Consider the following 27,201-nt stretch of genomic DNA (forward strand, 5'->3'; position numbering starts at 1 on the left):
AAAAAATTTGACTTTGTCCTGCCAGTCCTTTAGCATGAATCAAGGGTTTCTCTGACAAGCAAAGAGGAAAGCATCCCCGAGAAAAAGAAACAGCACCAGGAAGACGTAAGAGGCTCTTATGTCCCTTTTATCCTCATTGCTTCTGGGCCTGCTCCTCCCTCATCAGAGCTCCTGCAGTATTTCACTTGAAGTAAAGAAGAAGAAACTGCTTTGAAAAGGACTTAGGATCAGGGAGTTCCCCCTCCCCCCATGCAGGTAGTCCAGCCTGGAGTTCCCGCTGCCTGGCGCACAAAGCACTGACTTGGGTCTAAACAGGGTGTGGTCAGCAGGATGCGTGAGGGCAGGCAGGTAGCCCTGGGGTTGAGCTCTAGCTCTGGCCTTGCACAGGTAACATGGAGCCAGTTGTGTGAGTGACCTTTCTCAATGGAAAAGGAAAAGGAACATACGTTGCCAAGAGTCTACTGTATACTTGGTACTCTCTCTGCGGGGCAGATATGTATAATAATAAAATTATTTTACTTAATCTTTAATAGCACTTTAAAATCACTGATTTTTAACCAGGCTTGGTGGTGCACCCCTGGGATCCCAGCACCCAGGAGGGAGGCAGAGAGGAGGATTGGTGTGAATTTGAGGCCGGCTTGGGTTACATTGTGAGTTCAACACCAGCCTGAACTACGTAGCAAGACCTTATCTCAAAAAACAAAAACATAACAAATAAACAAACAAAAAGCACTGTGGTTTTTAGCCCAGTGCTTAGAAGTAACCTGACAATAATTAATTTTTCACTGACTAATATCTGCTTCTTCGTGTGCTAAGGGCGAGGTGGAGTTATGTTATAAAGGGCCCAGTGCAATCCACAGTAGTCAGTGGTTGCTTAGTAAATGCTAGTTTCTTTGTGTTCTTCCATGGACAAATTGAAGACTATAAATAATGAAGGACATAAGGGAGAGCATTGGCTAACTGGTATTAGGCTCTCTGAAGCATGGCTGATTGCCTGATTTTAGGACAGGCTCAGAAAGGAAAAAGGGCTGGAGTGTGGTGAAGTTTGCAGTTTGACCTAGCAGAGGAATTTGCTTAATGAAGTCTGCCAGGCCCTCTTTCCAGGGCAGTCAGTTCTTATGCAGAATGCAGCACCTGTGCACCCAGGGTGGCCTTTTCTGGGCGCCTTTCCCAGGGTGCCTCTGAGGAGGAAGAGTGGTTTTAAGGCAGGAACTGATGGTTTTTACATACTGTGTGGACTCTCATTCTGGGGAGGAGCTTTTTCTTTTCCTGGAGATTCAGATCTCAAACTGCAAATGGTTCAAAAACTCCAGGCAACCTGGAAAAGCAGAGAAATGGGGCCTTCCCAAGCAAGGCAGAGAGGTCAGGCAGCAGGTGGCCAAAGGAAGAATGCTGCTGGGTGCCAACCGTGGTACTGCAAACCCCGTCAAATGGGTGCTCTGTGATCGTGATCAACAAATTAAGGCCAGAATGTTCTAAGCAAAGATGATCTGTTAATACAACTGGCACAGGGGTAGCGCTTACCTGTGCAACTCAAGTGACCTCTGCACACTGCAGGAGCGTGAGGGGATAAATGGGAGGCTGAAGGCCTTAGGAGAAAAGACTACAATGTCCTTCACAAACTCAGGGCATAGTTGTGAAGACCAAGACGCTGGACAACACCAGTGCAATGGTTGTGATGTGTGTCCATGCTGCACATCTCTTCCCTTTTCCTTCCCTCCCTTCATGGAGCAGGGAGACAAAAAAGCATCAGGTTAACTATGAGTTGCTACAGTTAGGAGAACTCACTGTGGTTTCTGAGTTTCTGAGCAATCAGAGTAAGAAGCATCAAGCTGATTTCGGTTTCAAGGCTGAGTCACAATTATGATCCTAAATTAAAGTAGTTTGCAGAGCTTTACATTTTCAGCATGTGATTGTCACTAATAATTTTTTGTTAGCATTCCAGCAATGTGTTTAATATTAATCATCTTAAATAGTCTCGGATATGCAGACCTATTCCCTCCCACGGATAGTATAGGCAACGCATTCCAACTATAAAATGAACACAGTGCCTTACAGAACAGGCCTGGAGAATGTGGAGGCGTCGGTAAAATTAGACAGCTTTGACTCTCAGGGCTGTCACTGAGTTCCTGTTGGTGTCACATTTGCCTGGAGGCACTTTCTCATTCAAGGTGTCTGTCAGCCGTCTCGGAAGGTGCTAGGCTATTCAACACAATTTTGATTTCAATAAAGGTGCCCTGTGCCTGGGTGAGTGGGAAGGTGGACTGTGTTCCCTGTCACCTCCTTGGCATGTGTAGCCTGGCCAGGGGTCTGGGCCACATGCAGGTCCCCACTCACCTCACCTGCACTTGGCCTTTGGACCCAAGACAAGGGAATCTTGTGTTCCATCCTTAAGGACCACGCCTGGGACTCTGCTATCCTGCAAGGGGCCCAGTTTGTAAACTAGGGCTCTCTGGAGGAGTGGAATCAATAGAAATATATGTATCTCTACACAAGAGGATTTACTAGTGAGGCTTACAGGATCAGAGATGGGACAGTCTACAGTGGCCATGTGTGTGTGCTGGAGGAGCCAAGAGCTGCTCAGCCCAAGGTGGAAGCCATGGAACAAGAGTGATCAAGGATGCAGCACCAGTCCAAGGTGAAGGCCTGGAAGCTCCCTGGAGAGTCGCCATGAGAGCAGGAACTGGAGACCTGGAGACTGATGTCTAGAGGTGACAGTGGCGGAGTGGAGGTGCACCAGCTCAGCAACACTGGGCTCTTCAAAGCAGGCACCCTTCCTTCTTTCCTTTATTCCATGCAAGCAACAAGCCTATTGCTTGGTGCTACCCACAACTGGGGTGGGTCTTCTCCCCTCCGACTGCTGACCTCCCCTGTGACTGTCAATCATCCACAGACATCCTAGCAGATCAAGTGCTGATCTGCTAGGGTTCCTTAATCCAGTCCAGTTGACATCATGATTCAGAGTGACACCAATGTCCACGGGCACCTGAACCTTCTTCTTTTGATGTAGTTTGTATGACAAAGCCTCTGTTACAGTTTTCTTCTCAGAAAACCCCGTTGGCTCACCTTGACACCCCTCCTCACATCTTCTTCTCCTCCTAAAGCAGGTCCTCTATTAGTGAGCAGGAGCCCTCACCCGTACCCACTCTCAGCAGAGCTCTGCTCTCAGCCTTTCACATATGAAATACACATAATCACCACATTAATCATCCAGCAAGGCCCCCAGGGATTCTGATCTTCCCTAACTTTTGGATCAGGAAATGAAGGCACTTTCCCAGGGTCACACGATCTGTGCATAGCTCACCCTGACCTGTGGCATATCCCTGTGTCCCCTGGTACCACCCACTCTCAAGACCTAGAGTCCCTCGTGTGTTCTCCACCACACACATGAGTGCACACATGGAGTGACCGAGCAGTATCAGTGGTGACATTGGGCTCTCCAAGCCAGCCCTGATCCCCTCCTGATTCTCCCACCAGGGCACCACACAGGTCCATGGGCCACCCATTCAGGAACACAGCTGACTCTCCATTCATCACTGCTGGCCTGTTTACACTGTTACCCAAAGATGGTAACTCAAGGATATGGAGCTGAAATGGGCCTTGCCCCTGTAAGTAAGGTACAGGTCCAGGTGGCCACAGATGTGACATCACCAGAGATAAAATTAGACCTGACATTTGAGTGGGGCTGATTGAGTTGGCTCATTGTAAAGAATTAACTGCTTGGAAGTAGCCAGTTGGAATGCACATAGGTATGTTCTTTGCATTCTGTGTTTGTTACATGTTCTTGGTAGATTAATACACCTGGGAAAGAAGAGCCTATACAACTGGTTCTAAAATTACTCCTAGCACCACAGGTTTTGCAAACTGAATCTCTGGGTAAATGCAGGGCTTTGACTCAGCAAGCAGCATGGGTCTGCTTCCAGCTGTGCCCAGTGCAGGGTCTTCAGTGTACCTTGCTCCCTCTGTTCTTACTGTTTTCTTCCTGGAAGGGTGGTAGTATTTGTAGTAGTGGTTTTATCTACACCCCGTATTGGGAGTTGAACCCAAGGACTTCACACCGAGCTACACCTCATTCATTCCTTCACTCACTCACTCATCCATTCACTATTTTGAGACACTGAGTTACTCAGGCTAGTGTTGCACATGCATTCTTCCTGCCTCAGCTTCCCAAGCCACTAGGATTACAGATGAATACTACCACACCTGGCATGTTATTTTTCTGCATATATGGTAGGTTATTGTTTGAAGCAAAAAAAAAAAAATGCTGCTATTAGAAGAACAGAGACTTTAAGCAGGAAGCCCTGTTTTGAATGGCTTCTTCCATTGTTGGGACTTGAGGCATTTGTTCTATAAATGTGTATAAAATACAAATTTGTTCTTAGACAAAACTCCTCTTCCTTATAATCCTCAGGCCCTTTTGTAGGTATAGAAGTGATTGATTAAATTTTATTCACTTGCTTTCTAAAGTAGGTAAAGATGGACTTTAAAATTTTAATCAACATCTGTTTGGGGAGGAAGTAGATGCCTTGGTCAGCTCGGGCTGCCATCACAATGTATCAGAGTGGGTGACTTAAACAACTGGAATTTATTTTCCCACAGTTCTGCAGACTGAAGTCTAAGACCCAGGAGGTGACCAGCTGGGTTTTTATTTTTCTTTCTTTTTGATCTGTTTTTGAGTCAGGTTTTCACGGAATGGTTCAGGCTGTCCTGAACTCACTTCGTCATGCCCCAGCCTCCTAAGTGCTGAGGTTACAGGTGTGCACTACTATGCCTGGCTGACCAGTTGGTTCTTGGCTTCTGGATGGTGAGCTTCCTCCTGTGTCTTCACCTGGCGGAGAGAAAGGGCAGGCAAGCTGTCTGGTCTGTTTGTCTGTCTGTCTGTCTTTCTCAGAGTTGGGAAGTAGAAGGAGTCTCTCCTCAGGAAACTAATAAGCAGATCAGAGCTCTACTCCTGACTTCACTGAGCCTTAATTACTTCCTGACTCCAAATGCAGCCCCCATAGGGTTTAGGACTTCAGCAGGTGACACAGAGCAGTGCAGGGACAATTCGCCTGCAGCTGATGAGGGAGCAGATGGGAGCCAGGGCAGGAGGCGAAGGTGCATGGCGGCTAGAATGAACTGGTGGTTCTTTTCTTCCCCTGCCTCTTGTATTGGCAGCAGCTGATGCCATGATATCTAAGCATTGCAGACGTGCATTCTCCAGTCAGACAGAGATGAAGAGACTTGACTTGATTTCCTGGTGTCCATGTGACACTGGAGCCTGCTAGGTGATCCTCAGGGGATCGTTAACAGAACTGTATTACAGCAGTGTCTCCTCCACATAGATACTGGAAGAGGCCTGAGCACTATAGTCCCTGTCTTGTGTCTCAGCAGCCAGCCAGAGGACCAGCATGTGCAGGTTGAGCTGAGCTGCCAGAACAAGGCCTGGTGGGGATAAACATGCTGGGGAAGAGGCTAGTGTTGGGCTGTTGAATGGCGGCCCCCATCTGCTGGGTACTGGGGAGCAGGTACCGAAATGCAGGTAAATGCAGAACAGGTGTCCACTTCCTGAGAGTCATCTCCAACTCAGGCTTCCCTCAATGTCTGTGACTCTGGAGCATGGAGTCTTGGGGCTTCATGCAAAAAATGTGAGTACGTCCATGGCTGTCACCTTATTCAGCCATTGGATTCATGCCAAGCTCAGGGCTGCTGATCTCTGCAGGTAGTCAGAGCCCCAGCCCGTCCAGCGGCAGACACTCATACCCTCATACCATGTACGCCACACACATGTCAATGTTTGCAGCATGGATTAGTGGCCTAGAAACTGGTTTTTCAAAAATGTTTGGCAGAAGAGGTACTTGTCACGGGACAGTTAGAAAAGTATGTGCATCCTCAATAGGAAGAATTTATGGTAATGCGTAAGTCCATGCTTCAAAACAGTAATATAAGTATATGGTTGCTGGCAGTACAGAATTGCAAGATATTATAGTGGCTACCAACATAAGCCTTGCTTGAAATTTCATTGCATAGTCACTGTGGGTGGATTTAATCTCATGTGTAATCACCTGGTAAAAGAAAGCGTTTGTTACTTATAATCAGTAATATGATCAATATATTCCTATTATCTTGTTTTGAACATGATAGAGGAGTTGGTTTTTGGTTGAGGGTTAGGACCAGTTGCTACGCATACATCTCTTTAAAATGTTTTAGGTTGGCTTAACTGGGCATACCAAGGTGATAGAATCAGAAAGGCAATTAGATTTGGGTTAAATTGTGATTGTACTGGTCTCCAGGGGAAACTTACAAGGTTTTTGTTTTTCCTGCTGTGTTCCTAAGATTGGAGATGTTGGAGGCAGAAGCTTCTTTTTCCTATTTGAGACTTCCATCCTCTTCCTCCTCCTCCTGATCATCAAAACAATAATAAAAAGATTGAATTTATTCCCTGTAAGCATTTCTAGCTTGTTTCTAACATGAAAATATTATATATTTGCTAACATATATGTAGATCTGCTCTTTCTGTATTATCCCATTTTAAAGGGAATTCTTGATGGCCACCTCTGTGTTTCTAATTGACACATCTGTGGTTGTTAACTTTGTCCAATTCAAAAAGGCTAGAAAAACATCATCAGTCAAAAATATATGTCTAGTTAATTTTGTATTTATAAACAACAAAAACATCTCCAGATTCTTACATGCATTTTGCTATTTACTTTGTTCAGTCATCAGAAAAAAGAGTTTTTTTTAGAATTGAGAGCCCCATCATTTTTCTTTATTTTTAACATAATACATATAAATTTTTAAAAAAATGTAGAAATGCACTCTTCTTACTTGTATGAAAAATAAAACAAAATTTCTTAACAAAATAGAGAATAACAATAGTTAATACATCGTGAAGTATCATTTTAAAAGAATGAGAAAATGTTAGACAAAAAAGATCCTCTTCCTGTTGAGTGGCAGTAGTTTTTAAAAAATTTTAACTTAAGGAAGTTAATCTCCTAGTATTAAATATTCAAGAATCAGAATAAAATTTAGTCATTTTACCAGGTATGTTGGCACACATGTGTGATCCCAGCACTCAGGAGACTGAGGCAGGAGAATCACTATGAGTTCGAAGCCAATCTGGGCTACACAGTGAGTTAATTTAAGACCTACCTGAATTACACAGAAGGGAGACCCCGTCTCAAAAAGAAATTAAAAAGAAAAGAAAGAGAGAAAATTACTCATCTTTACATTTTTTTTTAAAGAGAGTAAAACCAAACAAAATAGAATAAAGCCACTCAAAACAAAACAATACAGGACTTTAAAACAAGGTAATAGGAAATGAACAATGGCTACTGTAATGCCTCTTGTTATCTTCAAAATAGCTGTCCAGACCATTAGACATAGGCATATAAAATGAACCAAACAATACAAGAACTAAGTTGCTCTTCAATTATCTTTTTTTTTTTTTGTCTGCTATTTTTTTTTTATTCTGACAGTAGTAAAATACAACACAACAAGACAAAATAAAGCCAGCTGAGGCAGTGTAGTGAAACTGGTACAGAACTTCACAGCAGGTTACCAGGATAACAGTAATAGGTATCACAGTATATTTCATTATCTTTACAATAGTTGTTCTTTTAATCACGTATATCAAAATAAAATGAAATATAGAACTTATCAAAACAGTATTGAATAGAGCAGTACCATTAGTCAGAATAAAGCCAAACAGTAATAAAAATATTTGCCTTCAAAGAGATGGTAGAAGGAAATCCCCCTGATTTGCTATGGTCAACCTCCCAAGAGATGCTCAGATTTCTGGTTCCCATTTGCTAATGGGGGATGGGGGCAGGGGAAGTGGGGTAGGGGATGTAGGATGTTTGACTCTAGGCCGTGCACCAGTAGGTTCACTATTGCTTAGCAGGGAGGCAGGCTGGTTGCTTGGTTTCTCAGCATCCTACATTCCAGTATGTTGTGGATCTCAGGAGCCGCTGGTGGTTCTCCCCCTGGAAGAGCCGCAGTCTGCCACACCACAGCCGCTAAAGAGCTTCAAATAAATCAGGTCTTTGTATTACTTAATCTGTTGAATGCACTAAGAAAATTTTCTCTCAGGGCTGGGGATTTAGCTCAGTGGCATAAGTGCCTGCCTTGCAAGCAGGCAGTCGTGAGTTCGATCCCCGGAACCGACAAAAAGGAAAAAGACCAAAAAAAAAAAAAAAAGAAAATTTTCTCTCAAGGTCTGATTTAGAGTTAAGACACAGGTCAGCAGCACAGCACCTACCTGGCAAGCATGAGGTCATGACAAACAAAACAAAACACCAAACCAAACAAAAACAGACCTTTACTTCCATTGTACCTTGAATTCTTGTATACTGCTGGTTTTGAAAATGATTTTCCAGGTGGCCCTTGATTTTGTTTTAACCTGTGACTTGGAATGGGAAATAAAGTTAAAGCAACACTCATACTCTTATCAGTGTTTCACGAAGGAGGTCACATTTTCATGAGGAGATCTTGGTGCGTCTAAGCCAGCAGGAGCTTTGTCGACACAGATGAGCAGAGTACAGTTCTGCTGTACCTCTGCACCTTAATAAGAGTAATTTTGTTGTGGTCACTTTGGTATTCAGAGCTTTTGTATTCAATTTATAACTGTCTGCAAGTCACTGTCATGCTGAAATTCATGACAATCAGTTGAATCTGAAGAGCTTGACTGGCTGATGATTAGACTTCTGCTTGAAAACTGCTTTTAGAAGTGATGCTCTTAGAAAGCTTTCGCTAGTGTCTTTAGAAGGAAAGTAAATTGTGGGCTGTCATTGGTTTATTTCCTATGTTAAGAATACGTTGACAATGCCTGGTATGTTTGTGAGCCTCGTCATCCGCTTGTCTTCATGACCACTCTCTGTTCAGATTTCTTTCTGGAAAGTTGGCATTTGGAGAAGTGCAGACCCCAGAAGCATCAGGCCAAAAGAGGAGCCAAAGTCTCCATTCCTGGGGTCTTTGGGGGTGCTGTGGTTCATTTGTTAGCCACCACTGAGCTATATCCCCGTTCCTTGACTGTATTCCTAGCCATCACTTATGGTGGACATTGGGGGCTTCTGTTGATTGGCCACACCATAAACTTTTCATTTTTTTTGAGTAATTAATAAAATAATTGAAATTTTGTAGCTAAATTGGATAGGGAATGTGAAGCAATTCTGGATACTATGTCAAAAACCACTGCAAAATACTGAAGATTTCCCATGCTGCTTGGTATATAATGTGGTATATAATCCTCTATTTCAACCACCTATCTTTCTATGAGTATTGAACATAGTAATTTTAAGAATATATAATTGTTTTTACATAATTGGTCCATCTTTATACTTATCATTGATTGGTTGTATTAAAATAGTATAAAAATTTTCCTGTTTTTATCATTGACTTTCTTTAATGGGCAATCTTGGTACTTTACTTGGTCATCTGTAAGAAATCCCGGAAGACGAAGGCTTCTCCTTGACCCATCCGTGGACTGATTGAATTTCTGCCAGCTCATCATTGTAGGAGTAAACAATCCTATCAACAGTGTTCTAGTTTCTGTCTTCCTCACCCAGGGGTGATTTCTGGCTTGCAAGTTGCAAATACTAGTACAATACAAACACTGCAGATATATTACTAGTAGTTCTACCTTGCTAATCCACCATATTCCAGTGAACTCAAAATTCCTTAATTAAAAATCACACAGATGTATCAAAGGCCGAACTGAGACACGAAAGAGGCACATCTTTCTATACATACTCTGAAGTTTTCTCAAGGATTTTTTTTATATTTGCACTTTTTCCAGTTTTATCTTCATAGAGGTATCAGACAAGAAGTTATTTGTGGCTGAGGATTTGGTGAAAACCGGCACACTGCTAAGAGTTATGTCTCATGATTTTAAAAAAATGTGTTAAAAATACCTGAAAGCCCCATGACTGCACTGTGTTCCTTCTGCATACCTCGAGACCGCCCCAGGGCCTTTTGGCAGAGAAAGCAAAGCGTGTTTTATCGCTGCTCTTCAGAGCTTTCCCTGACAGGCTCCAGGGCACACTGAGTGGAAATGGAGCTGTTAACAATATAAGTGCTTTCGAAATGTTTCCATTGGGCACTCCCTCAATAGGAGACTGCTTTGAAAAATGAACGAAAATCAAGCATCAAGACACAAATGACTCACTCAGCTTGGTGATGAATAAACAAGCAAAGAGCCATGTAATTGCCGGTATATTGCCCGTCAGTAGTGTTTGCTTCTGCTTTATAGTTTTGTTCCAAACAATTAATAAAAACCATTCTGGCCTACAGTATCACTACAGAAATATTCTTTTTCTAGGGCTCAGTTGTGGTGATTTAGTCTTTGCTGCTTCCTTGTCTTGTTTAAAAATTGTGGTTTCAAAGTTAGCCTAATATTTACCATCATGCAGTACCCACAGTGCAGCAGTGTTAAGTTTCTTGTGTTGCTGTGAAATAGAGCTTCTCCTGCAGCTCTGAAATCCTACACCCATGAAACGTTTCCCTGTTCCCTCACCCTTTCTCACCACCGCTCTACATCCAGTTTCTATAAACTTGTATTTTGCTTGCTTTTTACCTATGTATTTGTTCCTGAAGTTCCTCCCCTCATTTTGTGTAGTTTGGACTAATCATGCCTGTAAGCAGAAGAAGACAGTACATAATCTTCCCAGCGGTTTTTGTAAAATAGAGTGCCCAGTGTATACCCACTGGAACCTCATCTTCTCCACTTTTGATTACAGTTTAAAATATACTAAAGTCATTGTGCATGGTTAGATAAGAAATTGGACTGTGGAAGTTTTTTTAAATCAGATCTTCTGGCCTCAATGTCCCAATTTTTAGGCAAACTTGTATATTTTATTTCTTCTTTTAAAGCTTGTTTAATTTTTGATAGGTGATTGAATCTTTGTTTCAAAGACAGGCTTTATGCTTCTCTGGCATTTCAATTTATTTTGAATGCTAATGTTACTGCTTATGAATTTAGACAAAATTCATTTAATTATTGTTGGTCGAATATTGTCACACTGGGTAGCCCTGACTGTAGAGAAGGGGACACACTGGGTTTTCACGGTATGTCTCTTGACTCCTGTAGATTAATGCTTCAAACGCTGTAAAATAATAGAGGATCTAGAAATATCTTGTTTTTCAAGCTAGCTCTTAGCTTGATTTTTTTTCCGGAAATACCTGTTTTCACAGATAGCGTTTATAGCCATGTTGATACCACCTCACCGTAGGCTGCCTATGTTATTAAATCAGGTTTATACTTGGCAGAGTTTTGTGCAAATCGAGGGCCATGCTTTTTATCACACATCTTCCATTTGCCTTCCATTTTCCTGCTAAGAGGCAAGGCATCATTAAAGTGGATATCCTCCTGCTGTTAGGTTTTTTGACGCGGTATAGAAACAAAGGCAGAAAAGGAAAAAGGCCTTTATTGTGGGCACGAGAGAGCTGCAGAAAACTGCAAGATCCCTCTAAGGCAGACAGAGAAGCCTTGAGGCTTTTATTAGGTTTGGCAGGGGGTGGAGTTTGAAGGGGAGGGCACAACGACATGTTGACAGCTGATTGGAGAGACTCTGGCGCATGCACAAACCAGAAAGTTCAATTCGGGCTGGGAAGACGACCACAGAAGTCCCTATTGGAGTGATTACTGTCATTTTCTGGTCTAGCACCATGTTGGTCAGGAGCCCTGTTAAGTCTGGCAGTCCCATATGAGCAGAAGCTATCACTTAAAGATGAGGTTTTATACCGCAAGGCTCGAGCTGAGCCCAGAATTTTAACAATGAAATGTGGTCACTCCTAGCATCTTTCTTAGTACATGTTACAAGGATCATACAAGGGCAATAAAGGTGGCAGGTGAACCAGCCCCCAAGGATCTGGACTTCCAGATCGTTTTGAAAAGACCAGCTCAGCAGCACTTTGTGTACTTGACCTGTTTGTAAAGGCCATCCGCAGATGAGGCAAGAAGGCTGAGCATTGTGACCCGCTTCTGTGCCAGGTGGCTCTTTCTAGAGCCTTCCTGCACCTGACTGCCCCATGCTTGGACTACTTGGCCCTGTCGTGCCATTTAACACGGTTCCTGATCAGTAGACTGTCACTTTAAGTCTTCTCATACTCCTTCAAATATTTGCGCTCTCCTTAATGACATGGGCTTGTGGTTTTTGAAGACGGGAACTCTTCAAGATGGGAACAGTGTCTCAGAATACATTTCTGTTCTTTACTTGGCGTTAGAATGTTGACCCCCCCCCCTTGTTGTTTTTGTTAAAGACGTTACTGTCATGGCCCTCTTCATAGGAATTAGGGCTTCCAAATTAATTATTTACCCATTCAGCTGACCCTCCAAGAACTTCTTGTATGTCATGCTGTTCTAGTAACAAAATCGACCAGGACCTGCTTCCTGGTGGTGAGCACATTGCAGCAAAAAAGACAGGGTGGATAAGGAATATTAGGAGGTGTGTTATTTCCAGTGTTGGCAAATGATACATGAAAGTGAAAGGTAGAGAGCTGAATAAGAGGGATGGGAGGATGGGCACAGATGGCAATTTTAAACAAAAAGCTGGCATTTGAACAAAGGTGAAAAAGAGGTGAGGAAGGTATCCTTGAAGATTCCAGGGGAGGGAGAATCCCAGCCTGTGCAAAGGCCCTGAGGTGGCCATGAGCCTGGTATGTTCAGAGAGCAGCTGATGTGGCTGCATGCAGTCAGCACATGAGGGAGATGTGCTGAGGTCGTGGGAAGTGAGCAGGTCAGTGGGCCTTATTTTTTTCCCTCCCCTTTGTAAGAACTATGGCTTTTATACCCTGAGTGAAAAGAGTTCTGAGTAGAGACATGGTGTGAATGAAGATGACTGTTGCTGGCTGAGCTGACTTGAGAGACTGTTTGGAAATGGTTTTGTGATAAACAGGTGGTAATCACACAAGACAAAGGTTGAATGTAGGAGAGAAATTCAAGAAAATTGTCACAGAAAAGTTTCATCCAAGTACTCAAAAAAAGTGAAGTTGAGAAGAACGGTGTTTAAAGTGAGTGATCCGGTTCCCTACTTCCCCAGTACCTGGGACATTTGTGGTTTGGGGTGTGAATATTCCCATCTGCAGGACTTTTAGGTAGGCAACTAGAGGTGGCTGCTTTGACATTTTTGGGTGATTTCCAGACCCCTCGCCCTGCTGGAGATGACTCTCTGGTTGTACCTAGCACGTCAGCTGCGCAGGAGCATCTGATTTTGCCTCAGTGTAGTTTAGTAACACCTCAGATAATGTTGCCTTTCTTAAGCTTGTAATCTCTGTGTGCACATACTTTGGCTTACTCGTCTGGTGAGCTGTTTGTGGGAAGGGATTGTTGTAAGCACATGTGCATACACATGTACACACATGCATAATTTTAGTGTTTTTCTAGTTTGTAGATTATACGGGCTCCATTTATTCTTTCCTCCTCTATTTTCTGTCCATTTTCTGATTTCCCAACCCCTCATGAGAATATAGTTAAACACAGAAAGTTTACATTTATTTTCTCGTGGTTAAAGTATAGAGAGATTTAAAGCACTTTTTATAGCACCAAGATGGAAGATGTTTCAACTAAAAATGAAGTGTGGTGGTTAACCTTTAACTATCGAATAAAACAGTGATATTGGTGCTTGACATTGTGTATTTATTTACCGCATTTAATTCTCAAAATCACTGCTTTAGAGGATATCATTTTATTCCCATTATAGTGATAGGAAAACCAATACCCACATTGGCCATTTAAGTGGTAAACCAGGCTTCAAAATCATGATCGATGACTCTAGAGCCCTGCCTTCCTCATTCTTTGCTGCTCCCAAGTGTGATCATGCACATTTTTATACCCAGTAGTAATAGCTTCAGCCATTGAAAACAAAGGAAAAGTTAGGCTTCCGTCCTCTGTCTTTCTTTACAATGAAAGTGTCTTTTGTAGTGGTTAACATTTCCTACCCTTTCCCTTCATTGACCATTCCTTTTAGTAGACTGTCAGTACCTTTGGATATATATTTTTTTTTGTGGTTGCTATGGTAAAATATATGTAACATAAATTTACCATTTTAACTAACTGTATATTTCAGAGGTGTTAGGTAATTCACACTGTTGTTTAATCATAACCACTATCCACCCACAGACCTCTTTCATTTTTCCAAGTAAACTATTCTTATTAGACAGTAACACCTCCCCCAGTCTACTTTCTGTCTGTATTATACTGCTTTTTGTGATTTTGTTATGGACTTAATTGTAAGTTTCTCTTGGCTAAACCTTAGAGTCTATGCAGGTCCATTAATCGGAGCTTCTGGTATTTCAAAAGAGGGCACACACTGAGGAGCTGGGTGGAGCTCCAGCCTCTTTGGAGATATGCAGACCTCAGGCTGGCCCACCACCGCCTCCATTCACTTTCATGGCTACTAGACTATTAAACCTGGAAAGAACATGAAGAAAAATGGAAAATGTGTTGGATTATTTTCTGTTGGTATAAGCAATACCCAAAATTGGGTAACTTACAAAGAGAAGTTTATCTTGGGACATCCAGGAACACAGCGCCAACATCTGCTTAGTTTCCGGTGAGAGCTTCGTGCTGTGCCATAACGTGAAAGAGCAGAAGGGCAAGTGGACACCTGCAGAAGAGGCAGCATGAGGGACGACTGGCTTTGGAAACAATTGCTCCTTCGAGAGAGGCATCTGAGGACCTAGTCACCTCCTGAAGGCTCCACCTCCCTGTGCTGCCATGGTGGACATCAGACTTCAAAAGCCACACTCAAATGTAGCAAGAAGGCATTTGTGTGGGTGCAGGAATCCTGAGCACCCCAGATCCAAAAAATCTTAAAAGATCTTGAAAGCTGTTTTCACAACTTAGTTTTGACTCCAAGTGTTTTTAATTTTAAAACCTTTGCATTAAAAAAAAAAAAAAAAAACTTTAAAAATCCCTTAGCACAGAGAGAATGTTCCCACTGAGAATGTGTGAGCAGTGTTTTCTGCAGAGCGGGTATGTACACAGAATAATTTTCCCTCTGGTTAATGCTCTTTGAGGTGGTTCTTAGAAAAAAGCTATATTTTTAATACAAGGTAGAGACTTGAGGGTGAGAGGCAGGAACCAGATATTTGGTAGCCTTGTTCTGCAAAATCTTCACCTCTCTCTGCAAACATTAAGCCAACTTCAATAAAATGTCTACTTTGACTTTCTCTGAAGCATTAAGTTGGAGGCCAAGTGCATAGTACTAGGGTTTTGCTTGTTTGTTTCATTTTTTAAAGAAAATTCGACTAACCGTGAGCTTTGAATATACTGTTAGGCCCCTGGGCCCAAGAAGAAAGGAGCCATACTAAACAGGCTCTAAGGGCAAGGTGGGCATTTTTCTATCGCTGGAAGTGGTGTCACAGTCTGTCCGTATCCAGTCTACATGGAATGTTTTATTCTATGCCTTACAAGACAGAGTGCCAGAATATCAAGCAAGATTTTTTAAAATTTTAATAAATGTTAGAATTATTTTTTCATCTGCTTCTTAGTGATCAAAAATTAACAAGCTGTAAGAGGTCAGGAGCAAAGAACTCAGCGTTATGAGTAGCTGAATTCTCTTACAGGTCTTTTTTACTCCTGCTTTCTTTGGTACACCTACACATGAATGTGTGTCCACTTGCATGCAGGTGTGTGCCCCCCCCCCTCTACGTGGCCTTGGAAGGCGGGAAGAAGGGACTTCAGTGTTAAGGGCACTGTGCCTTCAGCATCACCACATGCAGGGTGAGCTGAAAGGGCCCATTCTGCCTGTGTCCTGCACTCTGTGTTTAATGAGTGTTCTGAGCGCCGGGGCCTAGTGCTGGGGAAACAAGGAGGCAGTGTGTCCGCGCAGGCGGTGTGGCCGCCCCAGAGTACAGCCAGAAGGAAGAATCGCAGCACTGTGGGCAGAGGCACGGGCAGCCCTGTGTGCTGAGCCACACTCCTAGAATGAAAGCCTTGTTCCAACTCCCAGAGATCGGGCCTGGGATTTTAGTTCCTGTCAATGGTGATCTCGCTGTTTCCTGTCGAGGGCACCATCCGGTCGGCTGATAAGCTCTGAGTCAGTTTCTTTTTCTTCTCCTACCTCCCCCTCCTGCATCATCAGTGCTGGTACCCTGAGCTTATGGAGCCATCGGTACCTCCGAAGAGCTTAGTGTACCCTCAGTCATCTCATTCCCACAACCACAATCATCACATGCATTTCCCAGGAGCACACGCAAGGCATCATGGGCAGCCTGCCTCAGGCAGGGTGACCTTGGCACTGTGTTGTCCCCCAAGCTGGAGGATCTTGTGGGTGTGGTACAGGTATGCAAGTATGTGGATCCCCTCTGTCCATGGTGAGGCCCAGCACAGTATCAGGTATGACCAGGTGTATACACACAGATGGTATCGTCTAACATCTCAGTAAGTAAAAAGGTAGGAAAGCACTTTGGCTCCTAGAGGATAGTGACACATGGCATGAGGACACTTAGGTCAGTGACAGACTGTACCCATGATGCTGGTTCCATAGAGTTAGAATGGGCACTGAGAAGTTCCCATCTGGTGATGTCATACACACAGGACCTTCCTCATGAGCCACTGTGTTACCAGTGAGCTTCCAGCTGTGTGTATAAAAGCAGTGCACACCTGTGATCCTGGCACCCTGGGAGGCAGAGGCAGGAGGAATGCAAGTCTGAGCCCAGCTTGGACAGCTTAGTAACTGTGAGAAAGGGAAATAGAAAGAGAGAGAGAGAGAAAATGCAGAGCGTGCAAATCAGATGGGCATGGACTTCTTGAACATGAGGACACCCACCCACCCAAAGTAAGAAGGGTTGGGGATATAGCTCAGTGCAAAAGTCCTGGATGTGATCCCAATACTGCAAGAAAAAGCAAGGAAGCAAGCAAACGGAAGGAAGGAAGAAAGGAAGAAAAGGAAGGAAGGAAGGACGGAGTACATACATCATACACAGCACATGACTGGTGCTTGGCAGAGGGTGTGTAGCAGAGTATCATGCAGCACACAGTGTCACATCAGACTATGCTCCATACACAAACATTCACTGTAAAACAATCTCAGGCCAGCAGCTGCCTCACGCATTGTGTGTTCACTGTGTCTTTTGACTACATTGCTTTTTCCTATGCCTGCTTTAATCTCGCGTCATGTTGTTCATCAGACTCCTAGGAGCAGAAGGCTACACTGTGGCCTGGTAGCTGTGCGCCGTTTATATTCGTGTGAGTGCATTCTCTGATGTTCTCATCATTACGCAGTGGATGGGTGGCTTCCCTGGCAAGAAGTCCCTGGCCATTCTCATTTCTATGCTTTTCTCTCTCCTGTTAGAATCTCCCGTTTCTTATCTCCCAAAGTCTTCCAATCCTTTGCCCTGGAATGGCTTTGTTCATTCATTCATTCATTCATTCATCCTGGGAGACACTGTCTGGGCCTTTGTCATCTGGAAAGGCCTGGAGTGTTTCTCATATTGTACTTGGGTGATGCTGTGCGTGGGTCTTGGGTCTTCCTGGGATAGAGCCCTGGAATCAGGTCTCCAGTGCCCAATCCCTGCCCTGGCTTTCTGCCTTCTAACCTGTGCTGCTACCTCCTCAGGGAGGTCTGGACTTGACTGGTTAAACTCCTCTGGGAAATTTTTATTTCTTCTATGCAGTGTTTTCATTTTAATGGCTCATTCTTGTTAAATAAATTCTCCTTTTTTATAAACTTTTTTTTTTTTAAGTTCCAAGCTCTAAGCTACATGAAGACAGAAATGTCAGTGCTTCTGTAAATTCTTGTTGTTCCCTTCATTATCAGAGATAACTGGCATCTCCTGTTTTGGGCCTTTTGGGGCTGTGTATAATTTGATGACTTTCTATTGCTGACTCTGTCCTCTCCTCTTAATTAGATTTCAGCTCACTTTCCTATCATCTTCTAGAAACTGGGGGGAAATTTCTCACCAGCTGTCTCCTCTCTACTCTCTTTTTAAGAATTTATCATTTTTTTATTCTGTTATCTGTCATTGCTGCAGGTTATCTGGGTGCAGTGAAGATACACTGCCTATGCTTGGTTTGCTGTATTTAGCTACTTTCTCCTCCTAGTTTACCGTGGCCTTGTGCTTGTCTTTCTAGAAAAGATAACACATTTATGGGACAGATGTGTGGGCTCCTGAGAGCTTCTCCCTGTGCTCCCCTGGAGCTGGTGCTGCATTGATAGCTCTTTACTGGGACCCGGAAGAGGACTGAGTGGGTGGGAAGGGCCTGGTTGCAGGGGGAAGGGGGAGACTTCAGGTCATTTCCAAGCTCAGGATCCAGCTTCTCTACCACTCCAGGTTGTAACGGTCTCAAAAGAGACATTTCCTAAGAAGAACTTCCTGCTGCGGAGGCCTGTTCACACCCCAAGCAGCACCAGTAAAAAGAAAGAGACCTTCTAGCAGTAAGAAAAATAAGTTATCTCCCATAATCGGTCTACTGTTACTGAGTGTGCTTGATTTTTGAGGCAAGGGGATTTGGACGTTATTCCCACTCTGCGTACTGGGTATTATTTGGTTGTCATCTCTGTATTTCAAAGGAACAGAGCTGACAGCAACTGCAGTTCCTGCCCAGGGCCAGCGGTCCTGATGTGGCCGTGTTCACTTCCTAGGGCCACAAGAACAAAATGTCAACAGGGTGGCTTAATGATGCTTAATGACGAGACGTTTCCTGTGTCACCATCCGGAAGCTGGAAGTCTGAAAACACGGCTCCTCCTGAGGCCGTGGCCTCTTCCCTCTTCTGGAGGGAGCCCTGCAGTCCTTGGTGCCCTTGTCACATGAGATTATTCTCCCCTTCCGGCCTCTGTCTTCATGTCATCATCTTATACAGACCCAGGTCCTATTAGCTAGAACCCACCCTGATGGCTTCATCTGACTGAACCTGGCTGTACTTGAGTTATGGACTGTGTCTAGATGACATGTCCCCCATAAAACTTCATATGCCCATAGGTGGGGCTTTGGGGAGGGTGATTGGATCACGGGTGTGACCCACTGATGAACTTACAGCTAAATGTGATGGTGGAGCTGAAGCCTGGTTGGAGAGGGGGTTGCTGGGGACGTGGCCCAGAAAGATGTGCCTCTTCCTCCTTTCCTAATCGCTGAGCTTCCTGCTTGCTATACCTTGAGTTGCTTTACCTCTGCCGTGCTGCCCTGCCTTAGAGTCAGCTGACTATCAACTGAAACCTCTGCAAACTGTGAGCCAAAATAAACCTCTCCTCTTTTAAAAATAGACCCATCCATGTGGCTTTTGAGGGATGAGTAGGAGTTTGCTAAGTGAACATAGGTTTAGACACAGATAGAGCTTAGGTGATAGCAGACCACACAGGGTGTGTCATAAACAACAGAAAAACTTTGTTTCATAGTGCTGGTGAATGGGAAGTCTGAAATGAAAGTGCTGGGTGACCCCCACTCTGGTGAGGGCTTCCACACAGCTGCCTTCTCCACTGTGTCCTAACCTGGTGGGGAGACAGCAGCTTGGAGACTCTGGTCTTTAGTCTTCTAAAAATCCCTACTCCTGAGGATCAGCCCTCACCCTCATCACCTCATTAACCCCAGTTACCTCTCCACTGCACATACACAGGGGGCTGGGGTTTCCACGAATGGAATTGGGAGGACACAGCTCAGTCCTAGCACCTGGCGGCATAGAAGAGCTACAGTGTGTCTTACTGCCATCTGGAGTGATGTGTGAATTAAATGGAATAGTTAAGGCTGCAAAGAGCCTGGCCTTTAACATGGCCTCTGTCAGTGTCACTGCTCCTGTGGAGGTGAAGGAGGAGTCATTGTGCAGAATGAATGACGCCACAGCAGCAGTGGCCCTTCTCCAACCTGAAGGCGTGTCCCTGCGTTGGCCCTGGATGGACAGTCCAGCAATCATGACAGCAGACTGAGTGACACTAGGGCAGGGTCAGTGCCTTGTTGGTGCTTGGATCTGCCTTCAAATGCAGAACCTGAGTGGCACTTTGGTGACCTAATGCTTCCTGTGATTCCACAGGGACAGTGATAAGCCACAGGTGCTGATGCCAGAGGCCAAGGCAAAGCCTGAGAACCTGCATTTCTAACTCACTTTTGACAGATGCCCTTTTGACTGCTGCTGGGCTGGAGTAGGACAGTGCCAGCTACATAGATCCTTGGCAGGCTGGGCTAGCGGGGCGTCTCAGCGGTCTCACTCCTGATTTCCACTTCAGGTTAATACCTTGCCTGAGACTCAACCAGAATGACAGACACAAAACCCCCTGCGAGGGGCTGAGCTGTACCCCTCAGTGAGACAGCGTGTGCCTCCTAATGCCTGGCAGCTGTGAACGGGACCTTATTTGGAAAGAGGTCTTCTCAGGTTGTCTTAGCTACTCTAGTGCTTAGCATAGTATCCACACAAGGCTCTATTAGCTCCGTCAATGTACCTTTTTTTATCGGATCAGAGCTCACTATGACATTGCAATATTGTCTAATCAGTGTGTTGTGTGACTTTGAACAATATTATAAAAAAAATTAAGGGAGCCAGGAATATAGCTCAGCAGCACAGTGCCTGTGGCAAGTGTGAGGTCTTGAGTTTGATTCCTGGTACCAAAAAACAAACAAAAAAGATATTAAGGGTAGAAAAAAGAGAACAAGGTAATTGCATGCTGTGTGCCTTGTGTCATGGTCGTGCCAATCTCAAAACACAATCAAACCTGCAAAAGACTTCCTGAAACCACTGCAGATGCAAATTTTGTAAATCTGGTCGAACTTCATCTTCACTGATTTCTGTGGAGGAGATAATGGCTGGAAGGCAGAACTTCAGCTTTATCAAGTAGGGATTAATTTATTCAGCTCCTTGAGGAGGTTGGGAAGGAAGAGCGAAAATATATCCCCAACCTGCCACTGTCCTTGTTCTTTTAAAAGTTTAAAAAAAATTCCTGCATAAAACTTTATGTAATAGAAACAATCTGAAGGCCTAGAAGTAGGTTAAGGCACAACCCACTGAAGCCACTTGGGGTCGTAGTTTCTGGTAGCTCAAAGCTGGCCCTGGTTGAGAGCAGCATTTAGTATTCAGTGCCTGCCTCCCAGGTGCTCCCCGACAGTGTCAGCCTTCTGTTAAATGCGATTGCATGGGACCCAGGGGAAAACCAGCTCGGAAAGGAGAGAGCCACAACGAAACACACTTGGGAGTGACCAAACTTGTTTGTGCAGTAGATTGCAATTCAGATGCTTCTCGGAGCATCGTTAAAAGTAGTCACTAAAAAACAAAGATTAAAATTTTGATTATGCAGTCTTTCTAATCCCTGATTAATTCTCCAAAATAAAACATTAAAATGACTGACCTCTTGCACAGAGTACACTTTTAAAATACTCTTGGTGTAGTATATATAGGGTTGGCTGGACTCAGTTTCTTAGACATTAGAGATCTGTCCGGCCTTGAGTATAGCTGGGGACCCTTGAGGATACCGTTCATTTGCCATCAGATCTCCTTCCTATTAAACCATTACTCAGATATACCAGTTCTGAAATGATAATTCAGTTTCCCTTCCCCATGTTTGAGCAGCCAGAAGAGAGATAGATTGAGAGACAGAAAGATTGAGAGTGATCGATCTAAGTAAATTACTGAGAAAACGCTTTGACAGGTAATTCCTCAGGTCTCTGCTTGTGTTCTGCTTATTTAGTCGATGCTGTTGCTGCTTCTTCACCTCTCAAACTTTATTGATTCGTTTATGGGCCTTTTCTAAAGCCATAAAAAGTCAATGAATTTGTAACTTTGGAGTCTCACCATTGGTGCCCAGTGCAAAACCTCCCTCAAATGCATAATTTGTGGTTACTTCCAAATATGTGCATTTAATGTCTTTTTTTTTTTTTTGCCAGACACACATAAAGGAGCTTTTTATGCTGAGAAATCTTAGCAAATGGTGCACACATGTGGTTTCCACTCATTTTCCCTGTGTGAGGAGGTCCTACCATCAGTGTTTTTCTTGGATCTAATGTAAAGAAACTGGATTATTTATTTTCTTACTCTTAAAAGTACTATTAACAGACTGTGCTGGGAGTAATCTTCTCTAGTTAATTCTAAATGTGAACTCTATTCTTCGATCACTTTTCCCATTTTTCTTCTGTATTTTTCATGGTAAAGTACATATAAAATATAATCATAGCCATTTTTAAACATATGATTCAGGGTCTTGACTATATTCATACCATTGTGTTGCTGTCACCACTGTCTTTCTCCTGAACTTTTTCCTTTCTCCTAGTAAAAATCAGCTCCCCATTTAAGTCATTTAAACCCTTTTGTAACTGGTTCTATCTCCTCAAGATTTGTCTGTGATGGAGCATGTCCCAGAACCTCCTGAATTTTAGGGCTGAGGAGTATACCATTTATGTCACCATAGTTTGGATGTGACTTTTCTCCCGTGGATTTGTTTGCATGTTGAGAGATTGTCGTCAGGGTTGAGGTACTGGGATCTTTAAGGAGTGGGGCCTAATGGGAGGACCTTAAGTCATTGGCACTGCTGCCCCTGGAAGGGAACAAGAGAGTTCTTAGGAGAGCCACAAAGGGTTGTTATAAAAGCACAGGCCTATCGCTTTCCAGCTTCTTTGACTTTTTGTCTTGAGATCTGATCTCCTGTACTCACTCTGGCCATTGTGATATCACTCACCATTGGTCACCAGGTTCAAGATGATGGTTCTATGTTCATGAGCCTTCCAAACTAAGTGTGAACTAAACATGTCTCATTTCTTTATAAAGTCACCTAACCTTGGTTATTTCATTATAGTAATGAAAAATTAACACATATGCATATGGCATGTTTTATCGATTCATCCATGGTTGGACATTTAGGTTGCTTTCTACTTTGAGCTTCTCTAAATAATGCTGCTGTGTACATGGGTGTGTAAGTATCTCTTCAATACCATGCTTTCAAAGTTCTTTTGGTTCAGTATCTAGAAGGAGAATTGCTGAGTCATACGATGATTCCATATTTAATTTTTTCCATTACACTTTTTCATAGTGACAGCACTATTTTATGGTCCACGATGTGCTTTGTAACAGAACAATTTGTTGAGTGAAGCTGAAGAACACATTAGAGACAGATAGAGATGGTATTCTGGCCTGATGTAAAAAATCTAAAGTAGGAGGAATAACTTCAAGAATAAGAAGGAAACATTATCCCTGCCCCTCTCCTCAGAGATGCAGAATCTTGCACAGAGGTGTTTTGATACACCCAGCCAGTTCTATAGCAGTTCCTAAAAGAAAAGGCAATTAAGTCTTGGAATATATCATAGGATCATGATGTCTTGAGGTATTTTAGGCTGTATCAGGCAAGTACACATTGCGATGTTAACCCGGAGTCCAGGGGACCTATTAGAGTGCACTTACCCGTGAAATGGTCATGCAGTGGTCGCACTTAAGCCCTTAGTAATGCTCGCTAGTAGTGCTGCATGCTGGGTTTCCTTACAGCCCTGTAGGAAGCCAGCATCCAAGGGGAACTCATAGAATACGTTATAGGCATCGATTTTACAGACACAGCTTAAGAACTATAAAACTATCATTCAAACACTAAGTTGATGCCTTTTTGCATAAAAATTTCAGTACCATAGAAAAGTCATTTTGTATAGTTATGCATACAAAATAATGAATTTTAAGAAAATTTTTACAAATTGAGACCCAACTTGTCATCAAGACAATGGCAGTCCCTTGCCATGTCAGTTACTTGTGGAGTATTTACAGTATTTGCAAAACTCAGGCAATGCTGTGGGTTCCAGGTCCTAGTACCGTCTGGCCTCATTACCAAGAACAGCTTTCACAGAAGTCTCTGTTGAGTCAGTAAAGGACCCAGTTTGGATGTTAACTCGCCCCCCTGTCTCTTGTGAAGTGCTTATTTTAACACCCTGGCTATAAAGACGTTCATTGTATATTGATTTTTTTTCCTGCTTGTTTGGATTTCCAGTGTTGAACTGCCAAGTCTCACTTCTCAGACTCTGTAAATCTAGATGAAGTTATCAGATTCCCTTAGTTCCAGGAATTCTTTGGGAAATGTGAGCACCTGCCAGCAGGGCAAATAATTGGTGGCTCCTTTTTGTGACAAATAGGCAGTGGTCAAGAATTGTGAAAAAGAAGGATTAGGAAATTGGAGTTTGGTCTTCCTTTAAAAGAGAAAATTGCGTGAAGGAGGAGTTTTTCCACAGCTTCTTAGTCCTTGGTTTGCTTGACTACTATTTTCGTGAATGTCTGCATATTTTCCTAGAGTTGCTGGCATAAAGAGGCCCAGGATAAGCAGCTGGGAGGAGCGAGCCTGAGCTGGGAGGGGGTCTGCTGAGGAAGGACGGGGCTTACCGCTGATCGCCTGTTTTCCCTGCCATCTGTGTATGTGAAGTGACTTCCTGGGACCATGCACCACGCCTCCAGGGTCTGCATCTGTGAGGAAACAGTATTAGTGCGCACCAGTAAGGCATCTTTGTTGACCCCTCTGGCCATCCTGGGACGGTCTAATGGACATGTCTCATTGTGCTTGTCAGGCCTCTACTGTCACTGTCACTGTCACTGGGTTACTGATCGGTGCCTAAAATGCTGTGCTCTTATCAAAGGGAAGGCAAAAGTGTAAAACCAGGCATTTTAGATGGTGATGTCTTTGAACAGTTGTTTTCCAGCGCTTTCCAATCTATGTGGTGAAATTTGATTCATTTTACCAGTGGACCTTTAGGAATCAGCCAGATTGCAAAGACAAACTGAGGCATGTGTTTCTAAACTCCTCCCTGTAGAAATTGGGTTCCTCTGTATAGATTCTTATATGTAGTATTCCTCTTCCCTACAGATTCCATGTGCAGAAGATGCATGGATACTATTGGCCTTGCTAGGCATGAATAGCTGACATAGAGGATCGGGTTCTTTGCTGGACAGTGGGACTCTAAAGACAATTGAGGAGCCCACATTTACTTTGGAGCACACATTCAACTTAGAACTGTAAACAGCAGTTTATACAAACCAGTCAACAAAATGGATTGTGGATACAGGATGAATGAAATATGGCCTTTATGTTCCATGGCTATAATCCAGGTGATATCTCTCACAGAGTGACCTAGTAACCTAGAGGAGAAAGCCAAAGAGCTGTAGATGCTGGGGAGGAGAAGAGAGGCACAGGACATGGTTTCAGCTGTTACAAGCAGCCCTGGGGCTGTGAGTTGAAACGTCTACACAAATATTCCCTGCAGATTTATTCATATTGCCAAAACTCGAAAGCAACCCAGATGCCCTTTAGTAGCTGGACCTAGAAACAAACCGAGGTGCATCCAGATAGTAGAATATCACTCAGCAATAACAAAAGACATGAGCTATGAAGCCACCAAAAGACAGAGGTGAACCTTAGATGCATGTTACTGAGAGAAGGAAGCCAGTCTGAACGGGGGCTCTGTACTGTGTGACTCCCGCTGCCGGCCGTGCTGGAAAAGCACAGTTGTAGTGGTTGTGTAGATTAGTGGTTGCCAGGAATCAGGAGGGAGAAATAAGTGGTGAGCGCTGAGGATGTTAAAGGCAAAGCTGGTTCCATGCAGTAAACTTCTCTGCCTGCTTTCTCATGGTGGAGACGGGGGAATGCAGGTTGATTACCGCAGTGATCCTTCTTATAAACTATAGACTCTCAATAGTTATAACAGACAGACTGCACTACTGTGACATTAATAACAGACACTGACTCTGTGTGTCATAGGGAGAAAATGCTATTCTCTGTGAGCCTAAAACTGCCCTAATAAACAAAGTCAATTGCTAGTGAAGAGCGGGACGTGGCCTGAGATTGGGGGTGGGTGGAACGGCAGAGATCTGCATCTAAGTCTGGGAGCAGCTGGGACCGGGCGCAGAGGCAGGGGCCAGGCTGGCACCCGGGCTGCCGTGCTAGTGAGCTGGGGCAAACTGCGGAGCCCGAGGACTTGGGACTCCAGAGGCTTCCACAGTGAAGGAACCATAACTCCTGTTGTTTCTGTTCCCAGCAAAGAGCTCCGGGGAAGGTGCTACTGGATGCGGTTTGCAACCATCTCAACCTGGTAGAAGGCGACTATTTTGGCCTTGAGTTTCCTGATCACAAGAAGATCACGGTAGGAGATGCCAAATTAATGTCTCTCTTTTGCTCTCTGCTCCACTTGGGGATGGGGACCTCATTGGAACCTCTCCTTGGACATTCAGAAGTAAATAGAGGCATAGCACCCAGGAAATGTTCATTAAGCATTGCTTTAAAAAATGATACTGCAGTGAATACATAAATACTTTGTAGTTCAAGTCCAAAAGCATGGCATTGCCTGGCCAATGGTATGCATATGTCAGATTATCCCATAGAAAGGTTTAGCCATTTGGAATGGAAAATGTAGAGCACAGCCTTCTAGAATTTTTAAAGCTCTATCTTATCTGCCACCTTGTTAGGCTCTAAGTCGTTATTGTGTTTCTAACCTTTGTTTCACACATACTGAATTCCTAGGATTTTTAGTCATTATTCTAGTGATTCCGTAATGAGTAAATGCAGGGAACCTATATCCAGCTGGCATCAGGCTCAAGTCAGCGGCCAGTAGGGGACATGGGGCAGGTGTCCATGGTGCTGTCGGCTGGAGTGGGGAGCACACAGCATTGTGGTCAGGAAATCCTCCCTAAATACTACAAAACCCAATTCCAAGCCCAGTAGGTGCTCATTTAACAGATTGTCCCAGACAGACGATGCCCCTTTATGCAATGCCCAGAAAGCAAACCAGCCATTCAGGAACCTGCAAATAATGCCAGAGCTGAGAGTTTGGGGCCGAAGGGCAGTGTCCAAGGTGGTGACAGCAGACAAGGACAGGAGTGAGTGCGGAGAAGGGGCTACCAAGATGCAAAGGGCTTTCTTTCTACACTGTTGCTGTCCACTAAAGTAGGAACCACATACAGAACTTCAGCTTTTCTCTTTGTTATATTAAAAAGATTTGAACAAATCAGGTGAAACTAACTTCAAAGTATATTTAGCTTATATGAAGTATAATTGAAAAAAGTACAATTAATGTTTAATTTTTAAAAATGTGTAATAGTAATTCCTTTCCACATATTCCTGCTAGCTTCAGACACCTTTATCCCATCGTTCTGGCCACTTTTCTGAAGCACTTCTGTTTTTTGTTTGTTTGTTGTGTTTTGTTCTGTTTTTTGAGACCGGGTCTCACTATGCAGTTCAGGCTGGCCTGGAGCTCACTTTGTACCTCAGGCTGGTCTTGAACTTGCAACAATCCTCCTGCCTCAGCCTCTCGAGTGCTGGGATTAAAGGGGTGTGCCACCATGCTGA

At 43.7% G+C, this 27,201-nt stretch overlaps 1 protein-coding gene across 3 annotated transcripts in view; it reads left to right on the plus strand.

Moving 5' to 3' along the window:
* Farp1 (FERM, ARH/RhoGEF and pleckstrin domain protein 1) overlaps nucleotides 1-27,201 on the plus strand; it is a 251,129-nt gene that overhangs the window by 143,340 nt on the left and 80,588 nt on the right. For all 3 annotated transcript variants that reach the window (XM_063246956.1, XM_063246958.1, XM_063246957.1), the window contains exon 3: nucleotides 25,895-25,999. In XM_063246956.1, the coding sequence (XP_063103026.1) occupies nucleotides 25,895-25,999 (105 nt within the window). The remainder of the gene's footprint in view (nucleotides 1-25,894; nucleotides 26,000-27,201) is intronic.

Source organism: Cavia porcellus, unplaced genomic scaffold (genome assembly GCF_034190915.1).
Source record: "Cavia porcellus strain 051 isolate PalLab524CR breed Dunkin Hartley unplaced genomic scaffold, mCavPor4.1 scaffold_4, whole genome shotgun sequence".
NCBI classification, from domain to species: domain Eukaryota; kingdom Metazoa; phylum Chordata; class Mammalia; order Rodentia; family Caviidae; genus Cavia; species Cavia porcellus.